This window comes from Gossypium hirsutum, chromosome D01 (genome assembly GCF_007990345.1).
Source record: "Gossypium hirsutum isolate 1008001.06 chromosome D01, Gossypium_hirsutum_v2.1, whole genome shotgun sequence".
NCBI classification, from domain to species: Eukaryota; Viridiplantae; Streptophyta; class Magnoliopsida; order Malvales; family Malvaceae; genus Gossypium; species Gossypium hirsutum.
Genome location: NC_053437.1, coordinates 5,867,706 through 5,895,585, shown reverse-complemented (window position 1 = coordinate 5,895,585; position 27,880 = coordinate 5,867,706). Strand labels below are relative to the sequence as shown.

Here is a 27,880-nt window from a genome sequence, read left to right as displayed (position 1 = left end):
TTCAATCAATTAGTGAGACTAAATTGAATTAAAAATCAGAAATCTAATTTATATAATTTCCAATTACGGTTTAACAAATTTCACACAATAAGTTTCTCAACAAATGAGAGGAAATTATTAGAAGCATAATATCACCGACGACTTGTGAGAAGAGAATGGAATTGGCTTATTTGCTCTTCCCCATTAATGTTCATCAAACACAAAAAATGTGAGATATTTGTAACAATCCAGTACTCCCACACCAACAATTAAATATCATCTTCAAGTTTTGTCACCCGAAGGTACGTCCCATAGAAACCTTTTCACATAAACGGAAACCATGAACGCTAGCTGCAACAAAAAAGACGGTGAATATTATTAGTAAGAGAGATTCATGTTTTACAATGATGCACATTGGTGTATAAACAAGTATTGTATGAGGAAGAAATGGTAATCCTTGAGGCTGTTAAACTGTAAATAATAGTCTAATAAGAGCCGATGCGATGTCTAGTGGCTTCTCAGCAGCCTCAGCTACTTCTTTTTCTATATCCTATTCTCCAGCCTTGGGATTCTGTCTTTTGGCAAGACATCCAATGGCATACATGCAACAACCATGACAAAAAAACATTGCCCTAATAATATACTGAACAAATGAACTTCAGATGGAAGACCCGACCAAGTGAGGGAAGACCAAGTTTAACAATCTAAATGAAAGATATCCACACATATTTGGCTCTGTTAGAGAAAAAAACATTTCGCACTAGCAAAGACAGTTCCACATGCTCTAATGTAGCATGAACTAGATTATGGGATTGGCAGAGATGAATGGTTGAAAATTCAACTTCATCTAGATTATTCATTGAGAAATTCAAACTATGGTATAAAGTCAAAAGGATAGACGTGTATAGTACACCAAAAGTATCTGAATATACTTGGAATTTAATTCAGGTAGATTATACATGGCATTTGGTTGCAAAATAATACTTCTAGGATCCAACGAAGTTCGTTATAAACTACAAAAGCTTAGTTTTAGATTGAGTTGTCAAGCTAAAGGTCAGATAGAAGAATCACCTAAGTTCATTCAATTGCAAAAAAGTGAAAAAAGAAAAGGATGCAAGAGTAGAAACACTTACCATTTATTTGGAGTATCCATATGCACGAATCTTGATTATCTAATTCGAGAACTCCAAATAAAGCAAGTCAAGAATCAAAGGAGTCAAAATACTAGTTTCCATTCGGATCAACTACATGAGACGTTAGAAAAGCTCTTCTAGCTGGAAATGACCACCTTCTGCTAAGACCGTATCCAAAATGAGATTTTGCTCTTTTATTACATGTGTTTCGCACTTCATCGTGAAGAATGGTGTAGTTTGAGCTGCTTATGTTTCTAGAGTAGCAAAATTTACTACTATCGTAATTGTATGATTGTTGGGTACTTCCCACTCCACTCACAACCAGGTTGTCTTTTATAACTATAACACCCTTTCCTTTCTGCAAATTTCTGAGTGAACTGCTAGGCGACCTGGCATCGGCATCTTTAAACTTCTTCTCATTGAATCCTAATGTGACATTAACTACCATCGATAGAGTTCCATTTCCTTGATCAACATCATCAGTGTATAAGTATAAATGAAACCTCTTGAGTGATTTCTTTGATTCGACATTAGAAGCTGGCAACTTTGCATAAACACTGTCTTCAAAATGGATCGTCTGATTCACAATCTGCAGATTCCCATCCCTGCCCATCAACATGGAGTTGCTATACCTTAAATCTTGAATGGATTCAGTTGTGACCGTCCCATAAGTGGACTTGACCCATCCAGTAGAGGATACGAACCTGGATGTATTAGTAACAAAGGTTCCATTCAATCCCTTAAAATCTAACACAGAAGAAACAGCAAGAGGAGCCACTTTATGTTGCAAAAGCTTCCCTTCAGTCTTTGCACTATTGCTATCTAACCATAGATGCAAATTGGCATCAATGTACCACACATTCAAGGCATTTGTAACACCAAAACTTAGTTTATGTTTTTTCCCATCCAATAAACTCCCCAAAAAGGGACTAATTTCGATATCATAAGTAGGGAGATCAAATGAACCAATACCACTAATGGGACGCCATAAGAGCGGATTAATTCCTCCTGTGTAAACCACGGTAAAAGGCCAAATGGCACCAACTACTTCATCATCCAAACTAACCACAACCTCTCTAAAAGGTCCATTTCCAGCAAAACCTGTAATATTATTGGCAGCAATATACTCGTTTGGAAGATTCCCATACCAAAACTCATCATTCTCATGAAATGACACATACACCTCCAACACAGCCCTATAAACATTTTGAGGAATTTCAAATTCCTTCACTATAACATCAGTAGAATTCTCGATCTCATACCACAACCCATCATTCAATGGCAAATCACGCGAAAAGGGTATGATCAAATCAGCTTTAGAAGCAAACCCAGACCCTAAATTTCTTGCCTTTTCCTCATAAAGGTTCAGTTTTTCCACAGCAGGGTAAAAATAAAGAGTGACATTGACATGGTAAACACCGGTATAAGTTTTGTCAACAAGATTTCCCATATAAATAGCAAAAGTTTGAGTCTTGTTGGATAAAAGCAATGAGGAATACCTTGTAATATCCTTTTTCACACTCCAAATGATCCCAGTAGCTCTAGGTTCAGCTGTGCAGCTTCTCAAAAGCTCCACTCCAGATAACCAAACTCCAAAAATCCTGTCAAATTGCCTTCCTTTGCAGGTAGCATTCCATTCCAGGACAATCTTGGAAAATTCCTGATATGGGCAATCGGATGGGAAGCTGTAGTTTGCCAAAACAGGAGGTTTGCCATAAGTGAAACCAAAGTCATGTTGAAGGACAGAGAGGGTACAGGGCGTGGTAGTTGGGACATTGATGGGTTTGGTGACTTCAAAAAAGAGAGTTGGTAGAATGGTGGCATTGGTTAATGGTTGGGAAATAAGGGATGATCTGAGGAAGGTTTTGGAATGGTGAAGATTGGCTTTGCAGAAGAGAGGGTCAAGAAATAGAAGGGGAAGAAAGAAGAGCAAAGGGGAGAAAGTGGAAGCCATGGATGGTGTGGTTGGTGTTTGGTAAGAAAGGGTTGCTGATTTAAAGGGTACCAAATGAGTTAAACTTATGGAGTTAAAAACAAAGTCTATGATTTTGATTTAAGATTTTCTCCGAGAAAAATACATCATACAAAAAGTTAGAACTGGGAATTATTGGGGGAGAAAAACAAGGGATAGACTTGGCAATGCATTGGAAAAAAAACAAATCTGACAAGAGTAGAAAGTGCACTGATGACATTACATCACAAATGGGCTAAGCTAATCCTGTCTTGTAAGGTCAGAAAGAGAAAAAACCATCAAAATTGACAAGAAATGGTATGTATCATGGGAAAATTACTCATGATTGAGGTATTTTAGCCCTTGTTTTACTTCATTTCAGCCACCATCAGCGTTTATCATTATGTATTGGCTTGTTTCAATTGGTACAAGATTCTGATATTTTAAATCAATTTTCAATAATTTTATCTTATTTGTTATTTTTAATAATTATTTTAAAATAAAATATAATTGTTTAAGTGAGGTTTTTAATAAACTGAAAATATTAAGTATCGAGAAATTATTGAAAAATTATTGAAATTTTAAATATTTAATTTAAGTTATGAAATATGTTTTGATATATTACTTGAAATTAAATATGAAATATAAATAAATTGTTTGATAAATATAATTTTAAAAATTTAAAGGTAAAGTATTTAAAGACTAATTTTAAAATAAGAAAAATAATTAAAAATTCTATATTAAATGATAAGTACATATCTACTTATCATTTTCTACCATTTTTTAATTGAAAAAAGTATATATTTTTTATTATTATGAAATATCAAATGTCCTTAAAAATTAAATCATTGAAAATATTAATTTTCAGTTAATTTAATCTTTTCAATATACTATCAAACATATTAGATAATAAAACTTCATTTATAATTTTAAGTTTTATATTTACTTTAAAATATATTCATATGTATGTAAGGAAGTTATATTTATATATATATAAATATTATATATGAAAAATATTTAAACAAATCGATAATTTTTTTAGTGAAAAAAAAAACATAATTACATCACAATAAATAGGACAAAAACATCATTAACCTTATTTTGTTGAATAAGCTCTAGAACTTCATTTGGGGCGTTATAAAAAACTTGAAAATCTATCTTTTCCACTAAGTTCATTGTTGACACTATTTTTTCGTGAAAACGAGGTCGACTTGGATTTTGAAAACAAAAACGAACATGGGAGTCGCTACCAATTTTTTTTGATGAGGTGTGATCGGGTCATCTTGAAAAACAGTTGTTTTTAATAAACAGTTTAGATTTATTACAACAACACTTTTGGTCTGCAAAATTCAGAAAAATAGGTTCGGGAGTCGGTTACGTACGAGGAAGGATTAACACCCTCGTAACGTCCAAAAATTAGTACCTAGTTGATTAATTAGAGTCTTAGTGTCGAAGATTGAAAATTGTGAAGAGTTTTTAAAAATACGATCCTAAAAATTTCGAATGATATGGGTTGAAATTTAGGATTCTCTTGTTCCGAAAGAATATCACATCCAGCACGTTAGGATACGATACTTTAAACCCTCGAAACCAAGATCACCTTATGGTTTTCAAAACTATTTGGCTAAGCGAGAAATTGAAACCCAGCACATTATGGTACACTTTCTCGAATTTTCAAATGCAAAATATTGTCTTTATTATTTTTTAGAGGAATCCTCATATCGAGAAAATAACATGTCATATCCAATGCGTTAGGACACAACGTATCGAATTCCCTATACGAGAATACATGCCGAAAAATTTACTTACTTAAGAAAATATTTGGCTATCCCGGATTTTTTTTTGAAAAAAAAGGGATCATGCCCAGTAAGTTAGAACACTATCTTTTCTTAATTTTCGAGATCATTTAAAACTTGAGTTTGAAAAGATTCGTGTATTTATATTTATTGCGAAAATCGAAACCCAGTTAGGAATCGACTTTTTCGAATCTAAACACAAGATTTTGCTTATTTTAAAATCATGATTCATGCATCGAATTAATCTAACTCAAAATGGTAGAAATGAAACTCGATGTTAATATGCGTACAAAACAATATTGGATACGATGGTGTAAAAGTAATACGAGCAATAACAACAAAAATAAAATAAATAAAAGGACAAATCGATTACATATAAAATAACAAGTAAATAAAATTAAAACATTCTCTCAAAATAATAATGAAAATATAAGTAAATAAATGAATAAAGAAAATGAATAAAAATATAAAAATATAAAAAGATATATAAGTATGTATATAAATAAGCTATACAAATGTGTACGTGTAGGTGTATATATATATATATAATAGGTAAAAAATATTATTCGAAATCAATAGTATAATATATATGTATATGTATAAAATAGTACTATACTATATAAAATATCTTCATATAAAAAATATAGTGGTATATCAAAAGTGAATAAAAAGTTTATATTATAGAATAAAAAAATAAAACAAATCAAGCAAGCATATAAACATACCAAATTTACATAAAGATAAAAAATAAAATAAATTCAAATAATATCAAAAATAGTATATTATAAAAAGGTAATAACATATTAAAATTTTAAAAGAAACTTAAAACAATAATACATATAGAATAAAATAATGTATTTATATAATAGGTAAATATAAAAGCGAATAATATTATCAATAATAATAGTAATAGTAAAAATACTAATAATAATGAAAAAAAAAATAATAATAATAATAATAAGAAGAAGAAGAAGAAGAAGAAGAAGAATAATAAGAATAATAATAATAATAATTAATAGCAAAAACATCAAACATGATTAAATTGGAATGTAAACGTAAATTCTGGGGCAAATCTGAAATAAATAAAAATAAAAAAGGACCAAATCGAGCGCGCGAATAACAAGGAGGAACTAAAGTGAAAAATATCCCCGCCCTCCTAAACGCAACACCTTACATGGGGCAGAGATGAAATCAAAGCAAAATTTTAGGGCAAAATTAGGAATAAAACAAAACTTAATCTCAAAATCATTAAAAGGATAAAAGACTAGAATTGTAAATAACCCATTTAACGGAAACGCGCGGATCCTCCACGTAACGGGTCGGGTCGCACGTGGGTTGCTGGCTAGTGGCCAATATGACGTCGTTTTGGCTCCTAAGCTTCACTCGCAAAACGACGTCGTTTTGAATATTTATTTAAGCTAAATTTTCTTTTTTGAAAAACATTTGCAGCCCTAATTTAAAGATAAAATAAAATAAAATAAACAAAAAAAAAACTGATGTTTTCCTCTGCTAGGGTTTCGGCCCTAGCTCTTGCCGCCACCAGTCCACCGTCCCTCTGCCGAGGCTCCACCACGGATGTTGGTCGAAGCCGCCGAAGAATGCGCGGGATCCTTCCAGTGAGTACTCTCTTTCCTTTTCTCTCTGAAATGGAAGAAGGTGGTGAAGACCCAGACTGGTCGAAAGGTCAAACGACTTCGATCAGACAATGGTACTGAGTACAAGAATAATCCATTTCTACAAGTATGTCAAGATAAGGGCATTGTGCGACACTTCACTGTTCGAGATACACCACAATAGAATGGGGTGGCAGAATGTATGAATCAGATTATACTGGAGAAAGTTCAATGTATGTTTTCCAATGCTGGATTGGGCAAGGAATTTTGGGCTGAGGCAGTTACATATGCGTGCCATCTAATTAACCGGTTGCCATTAGCTGTAATAAATGGAAAAACTCCTATGGAGAGGTGTACTGGTAAACCTGCTACTGATTATGATTCTTTACATGTTTTTGGTTCCACTGCATATTATCATGTAAAAGAATCAAAATTAGACCTAAGAGCAAAGAAAACATTATTCATGGGTATAACTGGTGGAGTAAAAGGATACCGTCTCTGGTGTCCTGATACAAGGAAGATTGTTTTCAGTAGGGATGTGACTTTTGATGAATCAACCATGATGAAGAATAAGGATTCACAAAAGGATAGCAAAACCAGTGGCACTTTGCAGCAGGTGGAGCTTGAAAAGGTTAATGATGATCTAGCTAATATTGAAGGAACATATGATGAAGAAGTTTCGACCTAAGAACTTCTACAGTAACGTGATTCAATTACATATAGAAGACCAATAAGAGTGATTCGTATGCCTGCTTGCTTTGATGATATGGTGGCCTATGCACTTCCAATTGTGGATGATGGTGTTCCTTCTACTTACACAGAAGCAAGAAGTAACCCTGATGGTGTAAAGTGGAAGCAAGCTATGAATGAAGAAATGCAGTCTCTTCATAAAAATAGGACTTGGGAGTTGGTGACACTGCCCAAAGAAAAGAAGACAATTGGATGCAAATGGGTATATACAAAGAAGGAAGGATTTCCTGGTAAAAATGAAGTTCGATACAAGGCTAGATTGGTAGCAAAGGGTTACGCTCAGAAAGAAGGAATATACTACAATGAAGTGTTTTCTCCAGTTGTGAAGCATTCGTCTATTCGAATTTTGCTAGCCTTGGTTGCTCAATATGATCTTGAACTAGTTCAACTCGATGTGAAGACAACATTTTCACATGGTGATTTGGAAGAGGAAATCTATATGACTCAACCAGATGGATTCAAGGTTGCGGATAAAGAAAATTGGGCTTGCAAACTGACAAAGTCACTTTATGGATTGAAACAATCGAAGCAGTGGTACAAGCGATTTGATCAGTTTATGAAAGACAAGTTTAACAGTTGAAGAAGGCACTATCAAGTGTTGTTGACAAAGGCAGAGAGAATTGTGTGAAGATAAGATTATTTGAATCAAATCTTCAAGGTGGAGATTATTGGAAATCATCCATATTTATAGAAAGTCAAAGATATGGGTATCAGAAAGATATGGGTATCAAAATTTGGGATTTAAGGCACCAAAAGTGGGATTAAGATTTGGCATAAGATAATTGCAATTTTGATCCCTGAACCTCAACTATAAATAGACTTAACCATTTCTCTTCTTCATTATCCCCAATTTGCCATTCTCTACTTAAGGCATTGTTTTCTCTCTCTCTCTCTTTGTAAATTCTCACTTGTATTTTGGAGTGAAATATATTTGGTAGTGCCCGAGGATGTAGGCAAAATTTGCTGAACCTCGTTAAATTCTTGTGTTCTTTATTGTATTATTCTGCATGAATTGTGAGTGTGATTGTAGTGATTTATTGTGCTATTAAATTACGATTGAGGGATATTCTAGCTAGGAAAGACTTGGTACCTAAGCGATCCTTGTGATCCACCTCTCTTTCCTGAGAATTAAACTTAGTGTGATTTTTTAGTATAATAATTTTACTCTTTTACACGCTTCCGCACAACAAGATTATTGTTTGGTATACAAGTACGTCTTATTTATGCATAAAAATTTCCCATTTCAATAGATCAGGTTCAAGTTTACATTTTTAAATATAATCAAATTTGGAACATATGATCAAAGTGAGAGACATAAAAATTAAGTCGAAATAAGGCAAGTGAGAAACGTTGTGGCCAGTTCCATTATCATTCCTAGAAAAATTTTATATACAAACAGCTGCTAAAATAGAGAATTATTTATAGTGGGTGTTGCAATTTATTTCGAAACTTCAAAACAAACTTCTTACCAAGTGTCAAAATCCCAAACCATACAAGCTGATAACCTAAAAGGAAAAGCAGAAAAACTGAAGCAAGTTATCACAAAGAACACTCCCAATCAGAACATTCCACGAAGAGAAGAAGCTATAGATGCAGAACATACATGTCAGCTTGTTCTTATAGCAGCTGAGGAACTTCACCTTTTCTCGGATTCATTTTGGAAGTTACCTGTGGATGAAAATAAAAATGGTCAATTTTGATATTACAAAATCATTGAGATTTATCTACTTATAATTAATTTATCACGGCAAAAGAAGTGCATTTATTTTAATGATATTCAGTACCCCACATGATAAAGATGGATTTGCAGGACTAGTTTCTTTTCTTCTGAAACCAGCTTGAAACTTTGTTTTGTAAATCTTTCTCAATCATTCTCACAAGCCACTGCGGTTTTCCTGTTGTGAATACAATGTATGCCATGCTAATTCCTAATACCATTCCACATCCATACCCCATCACTGCAACTTTCCATATAAAAGCTATTCCATTTCCATTACCTTCTTCATCTTTTGCTAGTCTTTCATCATTGCTACATTGCTTCGACAATGGGAATCCGCACAAACCCCAGTTCCCTCTGTAAGAGTCGTTGTCAAATGTATCAAATTGCTTGCCATGGGGAATCGGCCCTACGAGATTATTGTTTTGAAACTTCAACACTGCCAGAAATGTCAAATTTGTCAATTGAGAAGGGATTTTGCCAGTCAACTTGTTAAACGAGAGATCTAATGATTCAACTGCTACCAAATTCCCGAATGACGGTGGGATAGGACCAATTAGGTTGTTGTGAGAGAGATTGAGTGCTTGAAGTAAACTAAGCTCCCCAACTACCTCAGGAATTTCTCCATGGAATCCATTCATCGACAAATCTATAGTTGTGAATATGGGTTTACGTACAGTTATTGGAAACTCTAGCTCCAAGCCTTTTACTGTTACATTAACATTGTACCAATAACTACCATTTCGGTATTCAACTTTTTTCAGAGCCTTGAGATTTTGGAAGAACTGAGTTGGCAATAGGCCAGTGAAGTGATTATGAGAGAGATCAATGATTTGCAATTTGGAGAAGAAAGATGTTGGTATCGAACTTTGAATCGAACCGTGAAATCTGTTGGATCTCAAAATAAGGACTCGAAGTTTTGGAAGCATGCCTAGCCAATGGGGAAAAGTATCACTTAACTTGTTGTCTACAACATTAAAAACTACCAGTTCACCGCAATTAATCAAAGATCGTGGTAGAATCCCTGCCAGTAGATTGCCACTAAAGGCAAGATATCTCAAATCATTATTCCGATCACAAACTTTGTCCGGAATTGCACCTGAGAAATGATTTCCTGAAAAATCCACATATTCAACAACATTCCAGTTACCAATTTCAATTTGGAGAGGCCCACTTAGAAAGTTGGAAGACAAGTCTAGCCATTGGATATGTTTAAGCCTTGTCAAGGTGGTGGGGATGGATCCGACCAGATTATTGTCACTTAGATCTAAAACTACCAAGTCGGTAAGGTTACCAATTTCCCCAGGAATGTTGCCACTAATGTTGCAACTCCAAGCATAAAAATATTGAAGAGAAACCAAGAGATCATTTCCCATAGAAGACGGAAGGTAACCACTGATCGATGGATTCCTTCCTAATGACAAGAAACTCAAGTCTGTGCAATTTGCTAATGATGATAGAAAGCTGATTTTCGAGGATGAAAGTGTACCGCTTAAATCATTATCAGATATGTCCAGCACTTGTAGATCTCTTAGATTACCCAAGGTAATTGGAATATCTCCTGCAAAATCAATTACTTAAAAGGTAAGTTGAGAGGCATTGGAGTGGGTAGTTATCAATCATTCCATCCAACAAAATTCAACATTTAACCTCAACATTTAATATCATCCAAGATGCCTTTTTACTCTAGTTATAAATGTGGTGTTAGGTTTATTAAATATTGCTGGTGAGCAGAAGGCTTTTCAATATCATCCAAGATGCCAAAAGTTACAGCTAACAAATTTGTGTTTTGCTGATCATTTGTTGGTTTTTACGAAGGGGCAACTGGCTCTATTGTTTGAATTAGTAATATTCTTGATTTCTTTTATTGCATTTCTATGTTTCAAATGAACAAAGTGAAGAGTGAACTGTATTTCTTTAGCATTGGTCCTTCTGAACAGTTCTGATTTGTTAAATGTCTGGAATTACAATGGGGGCATTACCAGTTAGATATCTTAACGTGACATTGGATGACAAAATCTTTCATGAATTTGCTGGTAAACTTCAGTTGTTAACTTGTTATAGTCGATCATCTTTAGTATCCAAAATTTTTGGTGCAGGGTTTTGTTTCTTCCTTCTGAGGTTATAAAGGAGGTTACACAGTTGTGCCATCCCAAAACTAAAGGTAGGCTTAGAGTAAAAAATTGGTTCTTTGGAATTAAGTTTGTATGATGCAGAATTTGTGGTCGGTATGGTTTAAGGTTGGATCACTTTTGGTAGCTTGGGTTGATCTTTATATCCTTAAAGGTCGTGATGTGCTACAAATGCAAGCAAAGGAAAGTCGTTGGGCATGGAAGAAATTCCTTAGGCTACAAAATCTTATTCCTTTGATTGGGGGATTTCAAGAGTCATATAAGGCTAAGAAGAGCTGGGAGCTCTTAAGGCATAAACATGCAAAGTTCCACGGCTTTAAGTTGTCTGACATTATCTTACTATTCCTAGGCATTCATTTATTGTCTAGTTAGCTATTTTGGACAGTTAGCAACCAAAAACAAAATGGTTTCTTGGGGATTGCAGGTCAGTTTCTGTTTGTGTGCTATGTTGATATGAAGAAGTTGAATCTAAAGAGTATATCTTTATGTGTTGCTCTTATTCAAGAAAACTTCGGGGAAAAATAATGCAGGCTTGTGAGTTGCATAGGGTGCCTAGTTCTTGGCATGATGAGTTTAAATGGATTCAAAGGATGGGAACACACGAATCACTGCTCTCTACAATTCTTAGGCTAGCGTGGAATGCTTCTATTTACTTAATCTGTAGAGAAAGAAATAGTAACCTTCATGGTGGTCCTTTAAGACTAGTGAAGGTATTATTTTCTTTGTTAAGAAATAAAGTTAGGGATATAATTATGGGTAGCAAAATTGCTGTAAATAATTCTGATTTTACATGTAGAAACTGGGGGTAGGTGCATAGGTGATCTATTATAGTTGCAATTTTTTTACCAAGTTTTTTTTTCTTTTTTGGATGAATAAAAATCATACTTATCGAGGTGAAGTGTTTTTTTTGCAGAAGTTAGAATTAAATTATAAATTTTTAAAAATATTAAAATGTAATTTTATGCATATTTTAATTTTATAAAAATCAAACTATAAACTTACTATTTTGGGATCAAAGACACTTATCTTAGCACCACCTTTACAACAAAAATAAAGGTGACATGTAACACATTTAGTTCTAACTATTTTTCAAATTTGAGTAATATTAAGAGCATATAACTCTGGATTTAGATAACCTTAATTAAACTTTATATTCAACATAAGTTAAATTTAAGAAAGAAAAAAACAACAATCATATTTTTTTTAATATATATATATATATATATATATGCAGGAATGTTATATGATACCTGTTAGGGAATTATTGAATAATCGGAGAGTTCTCAAACGTGTTAGATTATTGAAGGAAGGAAGATGTCCTTTTAGCATATTGCTATGAATGTTGAAAATTTCTAAATTTACAAGATTTCCAATTTGGTGTGGTATTATACCTGCACAATCAAATTAATTTGTCACATAAATAGGATGGTCAAAATTACCCACTTTATACTAAATCTGACATATACTAAATGAAAGCTGAATAATATTCATATTATAATTTAAGTCAATTAAATACTTTATGTCAAAAAAAAAATCAAAACAAAATTATAAGTTTAGAAGAAGAACTAAAGCAATGATCTTGAGTTAAACATACTAGTTTAACTACTGCTTTTACCTCTAATAAGTAATGGATTTTTTATTTTCCAAATTTTATCACTCAAACAATATTTAAAACAAAATAGAAAATTAAAACGATAATTAAATAGTTATATAAAATTAATCAAGGATATCTTAAATTATATCATATTGTTAACATATGAACTCCGCCACTTAACGGCCTCTGATATAATACTGGGATCCATTAGCTCCGCCCACATAGCTCCACATAGCTTCGCCATTGGTACTATTCTGCAAGGTCTTCTAAAATAGGTAAGTTAACTAGCTATGACAATTGTATATTTTGATAATACAACTATTATTTGTCACATATCTTATAACTTAGGTGAGTTCTTATTTTTCCACATAAAAAGGATTTGATAGGGAGGTTAAGCCCATATTTATTCTCCCCTCTTCTGTCAGCTCTTCTACTTCTTCCCTCTTCCAATTTCCTACCTTTGAACCAATCCCTCATCTCTTCTCCACTAAAAACATACCCCTCTCCGCCCAGAAGAGTGAACTATCCACAATCTCCTCCACGCCACTTCTCAGTATCAACAAATATATTATAATTACAGTCTTTTTACTAAACCATGATGCATAGTAACACGCATAAACATTGTCATCTTTGTTTTTTGCCATTAAGGTATTGTGATCTTTAAATATTCTTATTTCCTGTTAAAGCCTTGTGACTAGAAAGTGTGCTTCTTTTAATTGAACTCAAGGATTTTCATAGAAAAAAAAAACTCAAATTTAATAGGATATAGTATCAAAAAAGAGTTTATAGAGTACTTAAACAACCAAAAGAGAAAAAAAAATAGCCTTTAAAATAATTATTTGATACATATATAGCTTTTTAGACTTCATAAGTAGATTGAGGGCGTAACAAATGACACATTTATTTAAAATTTTTTTTACTATATTATAGACACTTAATATACCCTAAACCCACTTATTAAATCTCAAAAACTCCTGAAAATTTTCTATTTTACAATTGTAATAATTAAAATATATAGTAGTTAAATATATCAATTTATCTTCCTAAAAAAACATATTAACGTTGAAGTCAATAATCATATAATTTCTTTTAATAAAACTAATTTCGAATATCACGTGTATTGTACGAATATATTAATTTGTGCTAATCAAATGAGGGTTAGTTTAATTTAGGCTAAATGTAGATTAGTCTTGAAAAAGTAATTAAGAGAATAAAATATTATTTTAAAAATAATGAAAAAAACCGATTAGATAATATATATTTAAAAAAAAATTGGTTTGGCATTAATAACAACACGGATAATATCTGACAACAAAAATAACACTCCATTTTTTGAATACTTCAACTTGTTAATGTTAATATATAATATCCATTTAATTTACATTAATATAAGTATTTATTAGTTGAAAGACATAATCGAAATACTATGGTAAAAACATTCATAATTGTGCAAGTGAGCATATTAAAATCAAATAATAATAAAAATATCAAATAATAATAATTTACCATAACCAATAATAAAGAAAATCATAAAATTTTCAGCAATGGAACAAAAATCACAAATGAATTTAACACATTTAGACTTATATTCTGTTCAAAAGTTTGTTCATCTTTTTGTATATATTATATATATGAAAATGTTTTAAATTTTTAAAAATTAATCACAATTATTAAAATTATGAATTTAATACATTGAGGTTATCCTGATTAATGAAAAGCATGATATAATATAATATAAATTATAGAGTAAACTACATTGCAGGTCACTTAAAATACCGTGGTTTCTATTTTGATCACTTTAAATTTATTTTGTCAATTTAATCAATCTAATTAAAATAATTGTTTAAATTGGTCACTACTATTTAAAGTGTCATTAAAATACTAACAAATTGCTAACGTGATTTTTTTTTTACTTTTTACTAAAATTAGAGACCTCTTTATAATTAACCCAAAATATTTTTACTTTATTTTTAACATAATAACTATCTATTTTTATCACCATCCAACACTAACTTGTATGAATCCCAATAAACTTACACGGCCTTGTAAATTTAACAAATCTCAAACTTGAAACAGGGGAAACTAAAATCATTTCATTGATAGAAAACAACGAGACTCTGAATTTGGACTAAACTAACATTTAGGTTTCATTTCGAAAACTAAAAATTTAGAAAAATGGAAGATTATTTTAATTGATAATAAGATAATATAATATTATGATTTTTTTTTATAACTATGTTGTATGTTGGTTATACTGTGTGAGACAAATATGATCTTAAAACTGTATTTTTTTTTTAGTTTTTTATTATTTATTTGATACATGTGAAAAAATGTCTTTGCAGTTTGTTTTTTAAATAAAGTTAAATTTCATTCATTTTTAACAATTTTTAATCATTATTAATATAATTGAAATTATAGCCTGATATTAGAAGTTAATAAATAAGAATAATAAAATTGGCATGATTTTGACTTTTTTTAATTCGAGAAATTTTGGGATCATATAATTTTGGATTTATATCATCTCTAATTACCATTAAGTTAAATGCAGTTATCAAATATTTAACACATTGATAATTGTATATATATAACTTAAAAATAAATTAAATTTAATAAAAAAATAACAATCACGAAAATCAACAAAATTAATAGTAGTGAAGAAATATTATATAATACCTGTTAAGGAATTATTGTATAACTTGAGAATTCTCAAACATGTTAGATTACCAATTGATGAAGGGAGATGTCCTTTTAGCTGATTACTAGAAAGGCCTAATGTTTCTAAGTTGAGAAGATCTCCAATTTGTTCCGGAATACCTGCACAATCAAATTAATTTTCTTAAAATAAGTGATAATTAAAATAAGTGATGTCCAATCAATTTGTTCCGAAATTATTGTAAAAAATATTGGTTTTTTGTTATTGTAATAATTAAAATAAGTGATAGATTAATCTTCTTAAAAAATACATTTTTTTAATGAAAATTATCATAATAATATGTGAATTCGGAATCACATTTGCTTGGCTTAATACAATATAAAAATGTTTTAAATTTTTAAAAATTATTTATGGTAGTTCAAATTAAGAAATTATTTAACTATGATGATGGATGAAAAGAATGAAGATTTTCATGGTTAGGGTTCGTAATTACCATTTTTAATAATATTGTCTCTAAAATTTAAATTTGTGTCAAGAATCTTACCATTATATTTAACATTTATTAATTGTGGAATAATTAAACTATAGAGAGAGAAATCTAAATTTTTTATAATTAAAATATGTAATAGATAATTATATAAATTATTCTTCCCCAAAAAAAATGTTTGCTTTGTTGAAATAAATATGAAAGCATTTGACATTCTTTTAAATATTCATAGAGAAAATATTTTGTAAAAACTCCACAAATAAAAATCTAACATTCATTGATGAAAAGCATGGAGATCAAAAGAAAGAACGTTTAAACGATTTTACTTGATAAAAGAAAAAAATGTTTTCCTACCAAACAAGTACGTTATTACGCTTAGGGCTGAGCAAAATCTGATTCGCTCCGAAAAACTCGATAAAAAATTTAAATTTTGAATTAAATAGTTCGAGTTATTTGAGTTAATTAGGTTATTAGGATCAACTCGAATAAAAAATTAAGTTTTTCGGTTTAACTCGAATATGAATTACACAATTCTAGTTACCCGAAAATCCGAATAAGAAAAGACAAAACTACGTCGTTTTAATAAATGTTACTTTTTAAAAGTTAAAATTCAAAATAATCAAGTTAAAAGGTAAAACTATGTTGTTTTGATAAATGTTTACCCATTAATTTAAAAGGCAAAATCATTATATTCATGTAGTTAAATAATCTTGTACTTCATCTACTAGTTAAATAATTGGTCCATCTAAACGCAATATTAAGTATAAATAATAGGATTCGTTAACTCGACTTGATTTAACTCGAATTTTTTTGACTCGGTTCGATTGAATTCGAAAAAAATTCAAATTGAGTGTTCAGTTGCTAAAATAGGATTTGTCAACTCGACTAATTCAAAATTTTTTGACTCGATTCGACTCGACTCGATCGAATACTCACCCCTAATTACGCTTGGAGAAAGATAACAAAATTTAAAAAAAGAAAGAAAACAGAAGCTAAAATTGCATCAAGTGCTTTTCGTTTTACCTTCGATCATGTTGTTGTGGAGGTGAAGAGTGTTAAGCATTGTCAAGTTTCCTATTTCTTTGGGTAAAATCCCCTCCAAGCTATTATCAGCCAAGTCTATATCTTGTAACTCTTTGCACTCAAATAAACCTATTGGAATTTTGCCAGAGAGTCTATTCACAGCCAAATAAAGCACTTGCAATCTAGGTAGGCCTTGAAACATGTCTAATGGGATCTCACCTATGAAATTGTTATAGCTCAAAGACAAGTATTGAAGTCTAGGGAAAGAACCAAACCATGGTGGGATTTCTCCGAAGAAACTATTGAAAGACAACCTTATGTATTTCAACCGATGCAAATTAACCAACTGGACGGGTAATGAGCCATGAAAATTGTTGTTCCTCATGTTGAGCCAAGTAAGGGAAGATAGATTCCCAATGTGAGGTGGTACAATACCAGAGAGACTCATGTTAGAAAGATCGAGAGCTATGACTCTTCGGTGCCGAGATCCACAAGTGACACCGATCCATTTGCAAATATTAAAAGCCGAGGACCAATTGGTTGTCAAGAGATTTTGACGATCAATGACATGAGCTTTCAATGCGAGAAGAGCCGACTGATCTGTACTGATATTGGTTGTTATTTTGGTAGAGAATGAAACCACAAAATTAAGCAACAGCACTGCGACTGTAAGAGCTGGAATGAAACGAGCGTTCCCCATGAAGTTTTGAGGAAGTGGAATTTTGTGATCAGAGGGAAATCTTTGAATTGTAGATGATGGGGAAGAATGGGTGCATTCCAAAGTCTTAATGGTGTTGGCATGTAAAAATATAAATGATTGCAATATATTATAGAAACAGAGTAATATAGGATCGTTATACATAAAGGCATAAAATAATCCTAAAAATCCAGAACCATATATAGAATGAAAAACTCCTGAGTAGTCAAGCCTAGTATTCTTCAACCGTATACCCCATAGCTTTGACAGTCGAGCAATAATAGCATGATTTGGACGCAAGACTTTGTTGCCAACCGTATACCCCATAGCTTTGACAGTTGAGCAATAATAGCATGATTTGGACGCAAGACTTTGTTGCCAACCATATACCCCAATGAAGCAGGGATCACATCATTATACTTCAATTTTATTCAATTCAACCATATACCCCATGGCTTAATAGAGAAATAATGGCTTGATTTGGAGCCAAAACTTCGTCAACCATATTCCCCAATGAAGCAAACTAGTTATTAATGTGAGTTATAGAGTAGAAATTATAAAAGCTAGAATTAAGAATATAATAAATGCATTTAATATTTAAAAAATATTTTAATTATTTAATTCTATTTTATTATATTTTAATCATGTTAAATTGTAATATAAGTTGGGAATTTTGACTGTTCCATGTCTTGTTCAAATGGGTTTTTATTGGCAACCATCCAATCTTTGACTTTTCAAAGACACGGGTGTCAGGATATTGGCACCGAAAATCACAACATTTAAGGCACCGAATTTTGGGTTGAAATTTTGCATGGGATAATTGCAATTTTAGTCTCTAATTGTATAGGGACTTTTCAAGTTGATCCTTAAACCTCAACTATAAATAAGCTTAACTATTTCTCATTTTCAATATCCCACATATGTCATTCACTACTTAAGGCATTGTTCTCTCTCCTTATTTGTAAATTTTCACTTGTATTTTGGAATGAAATATATTTGGTAGTGCCCGAGGACGTAGGCAAAACTTGCTGAACCTCGTTAAAATTCTAGTGTTCTTTATTGTTTATTTTGCATATTTTACGAGTGTGATTGTAGTGATTTATTGTGCTATTAAATTACGATAGAGGGATATTCTGGCTAGGAATGACCTGGTACTTAAGTGATCCTCGTGATCCACTTCTCTTTCCTGGGAATTGAACTTAGTGTGATTTTTTAGTACAATAGTTTTACTCTTTTACATGCTTCCGTGCAACAATTGGTATCAGAGCTAGATTTGTACTTGGGGAATATGATCGTTTACGATACTATTTACGTATACAATATTGTTCATCCACGGCACTATTCACGTAGATGGTACTGTTCACGTATACAGTAGTTGGGATTGAAGAGAAAAATGGCAGAGGCATCGTCATCAACAAAGACTACCGTGACCAATGCAAAATTTGAAGTAAAGAAATTTGATGGTACCAATAATTTTGATATGTAGCAATGTGAGATCCTGGATGTCTTATGTCAGCAAGAGTTGGATATAGCCCTTGAAGAAAAACCGGACAAGATGGATGACAAGGAGTGGGCCAAGATCAATAGACAAGCGTGTGGTACAATCCGCCTATGTTTGGCCAAAGAGCAGAAGTACTCCGTCATGAGGGAGACATCAGCGAAGAAGTTGTGGGATACACTAGAAGAAAAGTTTTTAACGAAAAGTCTTGAAAATAGGCTTTATATGAAAAAGAAACTTTATCGATTCACGTATGCACCCGATATGTCGATGAATGACCATGTGAACTCATTCAATAAAATTTTAGTAGACTTGCTAAATTTGGATAAGAAATTTGAAGATGAAGACAAGGCATTATTGTTGTTGAATTCTCTTCCTGATGAATATGATCATCTTACCACCACATTGCTTCATGGGAAGGATACAATCACATTTGATGTAGTCTGTAGTGCGTTGTATAGATCTGAGACTCAAAAGAAAGATAAAAGAGATCACAGAGATACAACTACAGAAGTCTTAACAATAAGAGGACGTTCACACAGTAACAAACCTGGTAGAAGAGGTAAGTCCAAAGAGAGATCCGCCAAAGATGAATGTGCTTTTTGTCATGAGAAAGGGCATTGGAAAAAGAATTGTCTTAAGTTACAAAAAGGCAAGGCTATTTTTGATGCATGTGTAGCAGAGCATGATGAGTAGTCAGACTTTAGCTTGATTGGCATGTCAATGACATGTCATACGGATGAGTGGATTTTGGATTCGGGATGTACTTACCATATATGTCCTAATAAGGACTGGTTTTCTAGTCTTAAAGAACTAGAAGATGAAGTTGTTTTTATAAGCAATGACAGTGCTTGTAAGACAATAGGAGTAGGTACAATCAAATTGAAGAATCACAACGGCTCAATCCAAGTCTTGACAGATGTTCGCTATGTACCTAGCTTGAAGAAAAATCTCATCTCATTAAGGGCCCTAGAATCTAAAGGGCTCACAATCACTTTGAAAGATAGATTACTAAAGGTAGTAGCTGGGGTATTAACGGTGATAAAAGGCACTAGAAGAAATAACTTATACTATTTAAATAGAAGTACAGTTATTGGATCAACATCAACAGTTTCTACGAAAGATGCAAATTCAAAGGCTACCAGGTTATGGCATATGCGATTAGGACATGTTGGTGAAAAAGCTTTGCAGACTTTGGCGAAGCAAGGCTTGTTGAAAGGTGTAAATTCTTGCAAATTGGAATTCTGTGAACATTGTGTTCTGGGCAAGCAGACGAGGGTAAAATTTGGTTTAGCAATTCATAATATGAAAGGACTTCTGGACTATGTTCACAGTGACGTGTGGGGACCTACCAAAGTGGCTTATTTGAGAGGTATGCACTATTTTGTTACTTTTGTTTATGATTATTCAAGAAAAGTATGGGTGTATCTAATGAAAAGAAAAAGTGAAGTTTTGGATACATTTCTAAAATGGAAGAAGATGGTAGAGATTCAGACTGCTCGAAAGGTTAAATGACTTCGATTAGATAATGGTACTGAATGCAAAAATGATCCATTTCTACAAGTATGTCAAGATGAGGGCATTGTGTGACACTTCACTGTTCAGGATACACCACAATAGAATGGGGTGGCAGAACGTATAAATCAGACTATACTGGAGAAAGTTCGATGTATGTTGTCCAATGTTGGGTTGGGCAAGAAATTTTGGGCTGAGGTAGTTACATATGATTCCATCTAATTAACCGGTTACCATCAGCTGCAATAAATGGAAAAACTCCTATGGAGATGTAGACTGGTAAACCTGCTACTGATTATGATTCTTTACATGTTTTTGGTTCCACTGCATATTATCATGTAAAAGAATCTAAGTTAGACCCAAGAGCAAAGAAAGCATTATTCGTAGGTATAACTGGTGGAGTAAAGAGGATACTGTCTCTAGTGTCCAGATGCAAAGAAGATTGTTTTTAGTAGAGATGTGACTTTTGATGAATCAACCATGATAAAGTACAAGGATTCACAAAAGGATGACAAAACCAGTAGTACTTTGCAGCAGGTGGAGCTTGAAAAGGTTAATGATGATCCAGCTAATATTGAAGGAACAAATGATGAAGAAGTTTCGACCCAAGAACTTCTACAGCAACAAGATTCAATTACATATAGGAGGCCAAGAAGAGAGATTGGTAAGCTTGCTCACTTTGATGATATAATGGCCTATGCACTTCCAATTGCAGATGATGATGTTCCTTCTACTTACACAGAAGCAATAAGTAACCCTGATGGTGTAAAGTGGAAGCAAGCTATGAATGAAGAAATGAAGTCTCTTCATACAAACAGGACTTGGGAGTTGGTGACACTGCCCAAGGGAAATAAGGCAATTGGATGCAAATGGGTATATGCAAAGAAGGAAGGATTTCTTGGTAAAAATAAAATTCGACACAAGGCTAGATTGGTAGCAAAGGGTTACGCTTAGAAAGAAGGAATAGACTACAATGAAGTGTTTTCTCCAGTTGTGAAGCATTCGTCTATTCGGATTTTGCTAGCCTTGGTTGCGCAATATGACCTTGAACTAATTCAACTTGATGTGAAGACGACTTTTTTACACGGTGATTTGGAAGAGGAAATCTATATGACTCAACCTGATGGATTCAAGGTTGCTGATAAAGAAAATTGGGTTTGCAAACTGACGAAGTCACTTTATGGATTGAAACAACCTCCGAGGCAGTGGTACAAGCGATTTGATCAGTTCATGAAAGGGCAAAGGTACACAAGAAGTAAATTTGATCATTGTGTGTATTTTCAGAAGCTACAAGAAGGAGCTTTCATATACTTGCTCTTATATGTTGATGATATGCTGATAGCATCTAAGAGCAAAGTTGAAATTGAGAAATTGAAGACTCAATTCAATCTCGAGTTTGAGATAAAAGATCTAGGTGAAGCTAAACAGATTCTTGGCATGGAAATATGTAGAGATAGAGCTCATGGCAGAGTTAGCTTGTCTCAAAAGCAGTATTTGAAGAAGGTACTACAGCAGTTTAGCATGAACGAGCAGACAAAACCTGTAAGTACCCCGTTGGCTTCTCATTTCAAGCTTTCTGCACAACTATCTCCTTCAACGAATACGAAACGAGAATACATGTTATAAGTTCCGTATTCTAATGCAGTGGGTAGCTTGATGTATGCAATGGTGTGTACAAGACCCGACATTTCACAGGCAGTTAATATAGTGAGTAGGTATATGCATAGTCCTGGAAAAGGACATTGGCAAGTTGTGAGATGGATTCTACGGTATATTTTGAAGACCGTGAATGTTGGATTACTGTTCAAGCAGGATACTACACTTGGTAAAGGTGTTATTGGGTACACTGATTTTGACTATGCCGGTGATTTGGACAAACAAAGATCAACCACCGGTTATGTGTTTACACTTGCTGGAGGACCAATAAGTTGGAAGTCTACGCTGCATTCTACAGTTGCATTGTCAACCACAGAAGCCGAATGCATGGTTGTAACAGAGGTTGTAAAGGAAGCTATTTGGTTACAAGGTATGGTTAAAACCTTGGGATTGGTTTAGGAGCATATTAACGTGTATTGTGATAGTCAAAGTGCTATTCATTTAGCAAAGAATCAAGTCTATCATGCACGTACAAAGCATATCGACGTACGATTCCATTTTGTGCAGGAAATTATTGATGAGGGGAAAATTCGTCTTCAGAAGATTAAGACTGCAGATAATCCCGCAGATATGATGACCAAGGTGTAACAACAATCAAGTTCGAATATTGTTTGAACTTGATTAATATTCTGCAAGTTTAACAGTTGAAGAAGGCACTATCAAGTATTGTTGTCAAAGACAGAAAGAATTGTGTGAAGATAAGATTATCCTAATCAAATCTTCAAGGTGGAGATTGTTGGCAGCCATCCAATCTTTGACTTTTCAAAGATATGGGTGTTAGGATATTGGCACCGAAAATCGTAACATTTAAGGCACCAAATTTTGGGTTGAAATTTGGCATGGGATAATTGCAATTTTGGTCCCTAATTGTATAGGGACTTTTCAAGTTGATCCTTGAACCTCAACTATAAATAGGCCTAACTATTTCTCATTTTCAATATCCCACATATGTCATTCTCTACTTAAGGCATTGTTCTCTCTCATTATTTGTAAATTTTCAATTGTATTTTGGAGTGAGATATATTTGGTAGTGCCCGAGGACGTAGGCAAAACTTGTTGAACCTCGTTAAAATTCTAGTGTTCTTTATTGTTTATTTTGCATATTTTGCGAGTGTGATTGTAGTGATTTATTGTGCTATTAAATTACGATAGAGGGATATTCTGGCTAGGAAAGACCTGGTACTTAAGTGATCCTCGTGATCCACCTCTCTTTCCTGGGAATTGAACTTAGTGTGATTTTTTAGTACAATAATTTTACTCTTTTACATGCTTCCGTGCAACAGTTTTGGAATCAGCTATTGTCTTCCCATATTCTATGAGTTGTTTAAACAAGTTATTGCATACGATTTGGCTCTAGTCAAAAGGTTTTTTTTTTGGCATCTTTGACTAAATGGGTTTTTAGGTTGATTTAATCTACTTAATGGTCATTTTCAATTCTAATTTTATCACCACTATGTTTGAATCCAAACACACATTTCTCAGTTGATTTTTTGAGTTTAAATAGTTTTTGGAGTGTTGTTCAGTTAACATTGATATTGTTTCAAAAATGGGAATACATAGGTTCGAGTGCGTTGAAACGCGCTTATCCTAATATGTAAGAACGGCAAGGAGTTATAAGTAGTTTTAGGCTCATTGTATAAAAGAATAATTTTCGGATTGCTAGTGAAGTTTTAGTTTGAAAATTTGAAATCTCAAGTTTAAATTGCATCATATGTTAATTTGATCTAGACGTCTTTTAATTATTCATTTAGTTTATTTAAATTCAAATATTTTCAAATAAATATTCAGATGAGTTAACTTTTTGCACCTACATTAATCAATAACATTAAAATATTAAGTTGATAAAATATACGCATTGAAATATGAAATCTAGACATATAGTACAACTAGTTAGCGACTAAATGTAGCTCAATTATTGAATTAAAACATGGTTTTGTGGCAATAATTAAGTCATCAGTAAGACCTGTAAATTACATTGGCTAGTAACTTCTCAAACCATACAAATTGACTTATATTACCAAAAAAAAAAAGAGAGAAAAAAGAAAGGCCTTGTCATGCAAAACCATACAAATATATTAACTTCTCCAACCATATACAAATTGACTTGTATTATTCAGAATATGCATTGGTCTACTCAAAGATTCATAATTATTCTAACATCCAACCAAAATGCAAGTTTATTATTGTCGAAACCGATTTTTTGAAAAAACAAAAATTTAGTCGTTGACTTTAAAAACGAAAATGGGAGTCGCCACCGATCCTTTATTAAGGTGTGACCGGCCCACCTTAAAAATTATTTTGGTCTGCGAATTTTGAAAACAGGTTCGGGAGTCAGTTACGCACGAGGAAGGGTTAGCACCCTCATAACGCCCAAAATCGGTGCCAAATTGATTATTTGATGTCTTTTGTGTCGAAAGTTAAAAAGATTTTAAAATAAGCTTGAATGATGAAATTTGCAAAAGAATATCCAATTGTTCAAGTCATGTACAGAAATCGAGTCCCAATACGTTAGGGTACAATTCCTCATAATTCCCCAAACTTGAATATCACTTTCATTTTATACGAAAATCTTCATTTCGAGAAAGTAACATGCCACACCCAATACGTTAGGGCACAACAAGTTAAGTTCCCAAAAATGATTTTTATGCATTTTGAATAAAAATGTTCTCAGTCATTTAAGATTGACAAAGAAAATCAGAACCCAATACGTTAGGGCTCAATTTCCCTCGAAAATCCCAAACTTCCAAAAATACTTTTATTCAAAAAACCTTTAAATCAAGAAAATAATTTTGATGAATAGTAAAAACCAAAACATGTTTTTAAAAGGGTATGTTAAAAAGTTAATATACAATATGATTCAGATCCTTTAATTTAAAGCATATATACATAAATTTACAAAATATATATATAAGTGCAATATACAAGTAAATTCACAAATACGTGCATGCATATATTTGACACACATGTACAAGGATACATAAAAAGATAGAATGGAATATATCAAACAAAAAACTAAAAAAATGCATGTATATGTATTTGAAAATCGTGAATAAGGATAAAATACAAAAATATGTATATGTGTATATATTTACAAAAGTAAAAAAGTTTGAAATTTAAATATAACAGTATATGTATATATAGAAGTTTTAAAAAAATGAAAAAAAGAAAAAAAATGTATAAAGTATAGGTAGACGTGTAACCTAAAACATGCATATATATATATATATATATATTATATAAGAAAACATTATGTGAATACTATAAATATATGTGTATATATATACATCATATATTAAAAACCATGCAAGTATGCTAAAAACGTGCGTATGTATATGTATTATATAAAACAATGCTTGTATGTTATAAAATAATAATAATAATGATAATAATAATAATAATAATAATAATAATAATAATAATAATAATAATAATAAACAATTAAAAAATGGTTAAACTGAATTAAAAAGAAGAAAATGGGTGAATTCGAAGCAAATTAAAAGACAGGACCACATTGAATGCGCGCACAACAGTGGAGGACCAAAAGGGAAATTATCCCCTCTTTCCAAAATGTTACGCAACAGGGGACTAAATTGAAACGGACATCAAATATGCGGTCCAATTTTAAAACCAGTAAAAAGGGTTTAACTAGAGCGCGCTACAAAAGGGAGGGACCAAATGCGCGATTTTCCCTTTGAAGCCAAACGCGCGGATCCTCCCCTTCGGGTCGGGTCACCGCGCGGGTCAAGGCTTAGATGAAACGGCGCCGTTTTGCTTCATTACTTAAAATAGATTTTTCTTTTAAAAAACATTTTCATCAGATTGAAAAGAGGAAAGAAAAAAAAATAAAAAAAAAAGTAAAAAAAAACTCCCTTTGCTCTGCTAGGGTTTTGTCCCTAGCATCATTGCACCGCCGTTCGTCGGCCTCCTCGCCAAAGCTCCGAACGCGATGGAGATGGCGACGGCGCGACGCTCTCGGGTAAGTTTCCTTCGTTCTCTTTGTATTATTATTTTACAAAACAAAAAAAAATCAAAAGAATAGATGAAAAAAAAGTAAAAAAGTAAAAAATAAAAAAACGATTCACCTTTAAGAAAAAAGAAATATTCTTTGCAAACTCAGTATTTCTTTCTATTTCTGTTGCTGTTTTTCCAATTCTCCCCCACTTTACAATGAAAATATTCCTTTTATAGCCGAAAATGGAAATAAAAAAAAATGAAATCTATTCTGCTATCCCTATTATTTTGTTGCGGTTTGTTTTTGTTTGTTGTTTCAGGTGCGATGCGCAAGGCATGGCGTGCGTAGAGGAGTGGCGCACGTGGAGGCGCAACTTGCGCAAATGGCGGCTACTGTTGCGGAGGGGGCGGTGCGCAGGGCTGTTGTGGCTGCGCTGAAGCAAAGGTCTAGGGTTTTTGCTTAGTTGGTTAAGCTTTGGGCTTGTATTGGGCTGTGACATTGGGTTTTAGGTTTGATTTTTGGGCCACTGTATTGGGTTTTAGCTCTGCATGTAGGCCCGTTTATTTGTTTGAGCCCGGGCATATTTGGGCTTGTACAATTATTAATATAATACAGATTTTAACATCTAACCAGTTGCATAATCGGGATAGAACATGCTAATTTCATTTTACCCCTCAAGTTTATTATTATTATTATTATTATTATTTTAATATAATACTGATTTTAATTAATATTTAGTATAACATAAATTTTCTCAGTAAATATAACATAATTTAGTGTGAACTAGTGTACTATTATGTAAATTTTATTTTGAGAGTGAGAGATATATGTAGCTTCAAGTCATATCAAACAATATGGAAACTAAATAGTAATTGCAAAAGTCATGGTCATTCATCCTAGCATAGCGCACATCAACCCTTTTGGTGTGGGAATATGTAGTGATTTCTTGTTGCAATTTCTAAGCGTTCGCATTAAACTGGAAAAAACAACAAAAATAAAAAGAAGGGTGACAAAGATAATGGAGTAGAAGTAGTCTTTAAAGAGGAAAGAAAAACAAGGCTAGTATGAACTAAGTGTGCTACGATGTACCTTGACTTTGTAAAAAGAAAAAAATCAAATAAATGGCAGTCAAATCTTAATTAAAAAAATGATGACTTGTGTGAACAAATGTGCTATGATGTAATTTACGTAACATTAAGTCATTTCAAATAATATGAAACAAAAATAGCAATTACAGTAGTCATGGTCTTTTTTCCAACCCAACATCGACCCTTTGGTGTCGAGATCTGTAGTTTCTTATTACAATTTCTCACCATTCACACTAAATTGGAAAAACAAGAAAAAAAGAAGAAAGGTGACAAAAATAAAGGAGCACTAGTACTCTTTAAAACAAAAGAAAGGCAACCTAAATGTTATAACCACAACTTTTTTCCAGTTATCGAAAAACAATAATTTTTTTTACTGAAAAATCTAAAATTAATTCTGAAAAGATAAAATAGAGGAAATTAAAAATTTTAAATAATTTTTTCCGTAAAAATTCAGAATTTTCTTATAAAAATCCAAATAACTTTCTACAAAACCTCATATCTTTCCCTTTTACTGAAAAAAGCTAAAAGTAATTCTAAGAAAAGAAAAAGGAAATGATCAATTAATTTTTCCTGTAAAAACTCAAGTTCTTACTATAAAAATCCAGATAATTATCTGCAAAACTTTCCTTTTACTAAGAAAAAAAAT

General features: G+C 32.4%; 2 protein-coding genes across 6 annotated transcripts; both read right to left on the bottom strand.

Annotated features, from left to right (window-relative positions):
- Window positions 1–23: 23 nt before the first annotated feature.
- Window positions 24–3,380, bottom strand: LOC107917818 (peptide-N4-(N-acetyl-beta-glucosaminyl)asparagine amidase A). The gene is made up of 2 exons (XM_016847155.2): window positions 1,113–3,380; window positions 24–330 (listed from the first exon to the last, which is right to left on the bottom strand). The coding sequence occupies exon 1, from the start codon at window positions 3,064–3,066 to the stop codon at window positions 1,204–1,206; it is 1,863 nt and encodes a 620-aa protein (XP_016702644.2). The 5' UTR covers window positions 3,067–3,380; the 3' UTR covers window positions 24–330; window positions 1,113–1,203.
- Window positions 3,381–8,563: 5,183 nt separating this feature from the next.
- LOC107917085 (receptor-like protein 35) lies at window positions 8,564–17,708 on the bottom strand. 5 transcript variants are annotated; one of them, XR_001689691.2, is made up of 6 exons: window positions 16,829–17,708; window positions 15,339–15,479; window positions 12,322–12,462; window positions 9,007–10,500; window positions 8,826–8,890; window positions 8,564–8,727 (listed from the first exon to the last, which is right to left on the bottom strand). XR_001689691.2 is itself a non-coding variant. In XM_016846469.2 (5 exons), exons 1-4 carry the CDS (start codon window positions 17,688–17,690, stop codon window positions 9,035–9,037), a joined length of 2,610 nt encoding a protein of 869 aa, XP_016701958.2. In that variant the 5' UTR covers window positions 17,691–17,708; the 3' UTR covers window positions 8,564–8,890; window positions 9,007–9,034. The 5 variants fall into 5 exon arrangements, 2 of the variants coding, with proteins under 2 accessions (XP_016701958.2, XP_016701959.2); XR_001689692.2 differs by having other exon boundaries at window positions 9,012–10,500; XR_005909208.1 differs by having other exon boundaries at window positions 15,390–15,479.
- Between the last annotated feature and the right edge of the window lie 10,172 nt (window positions 17,709–27,880).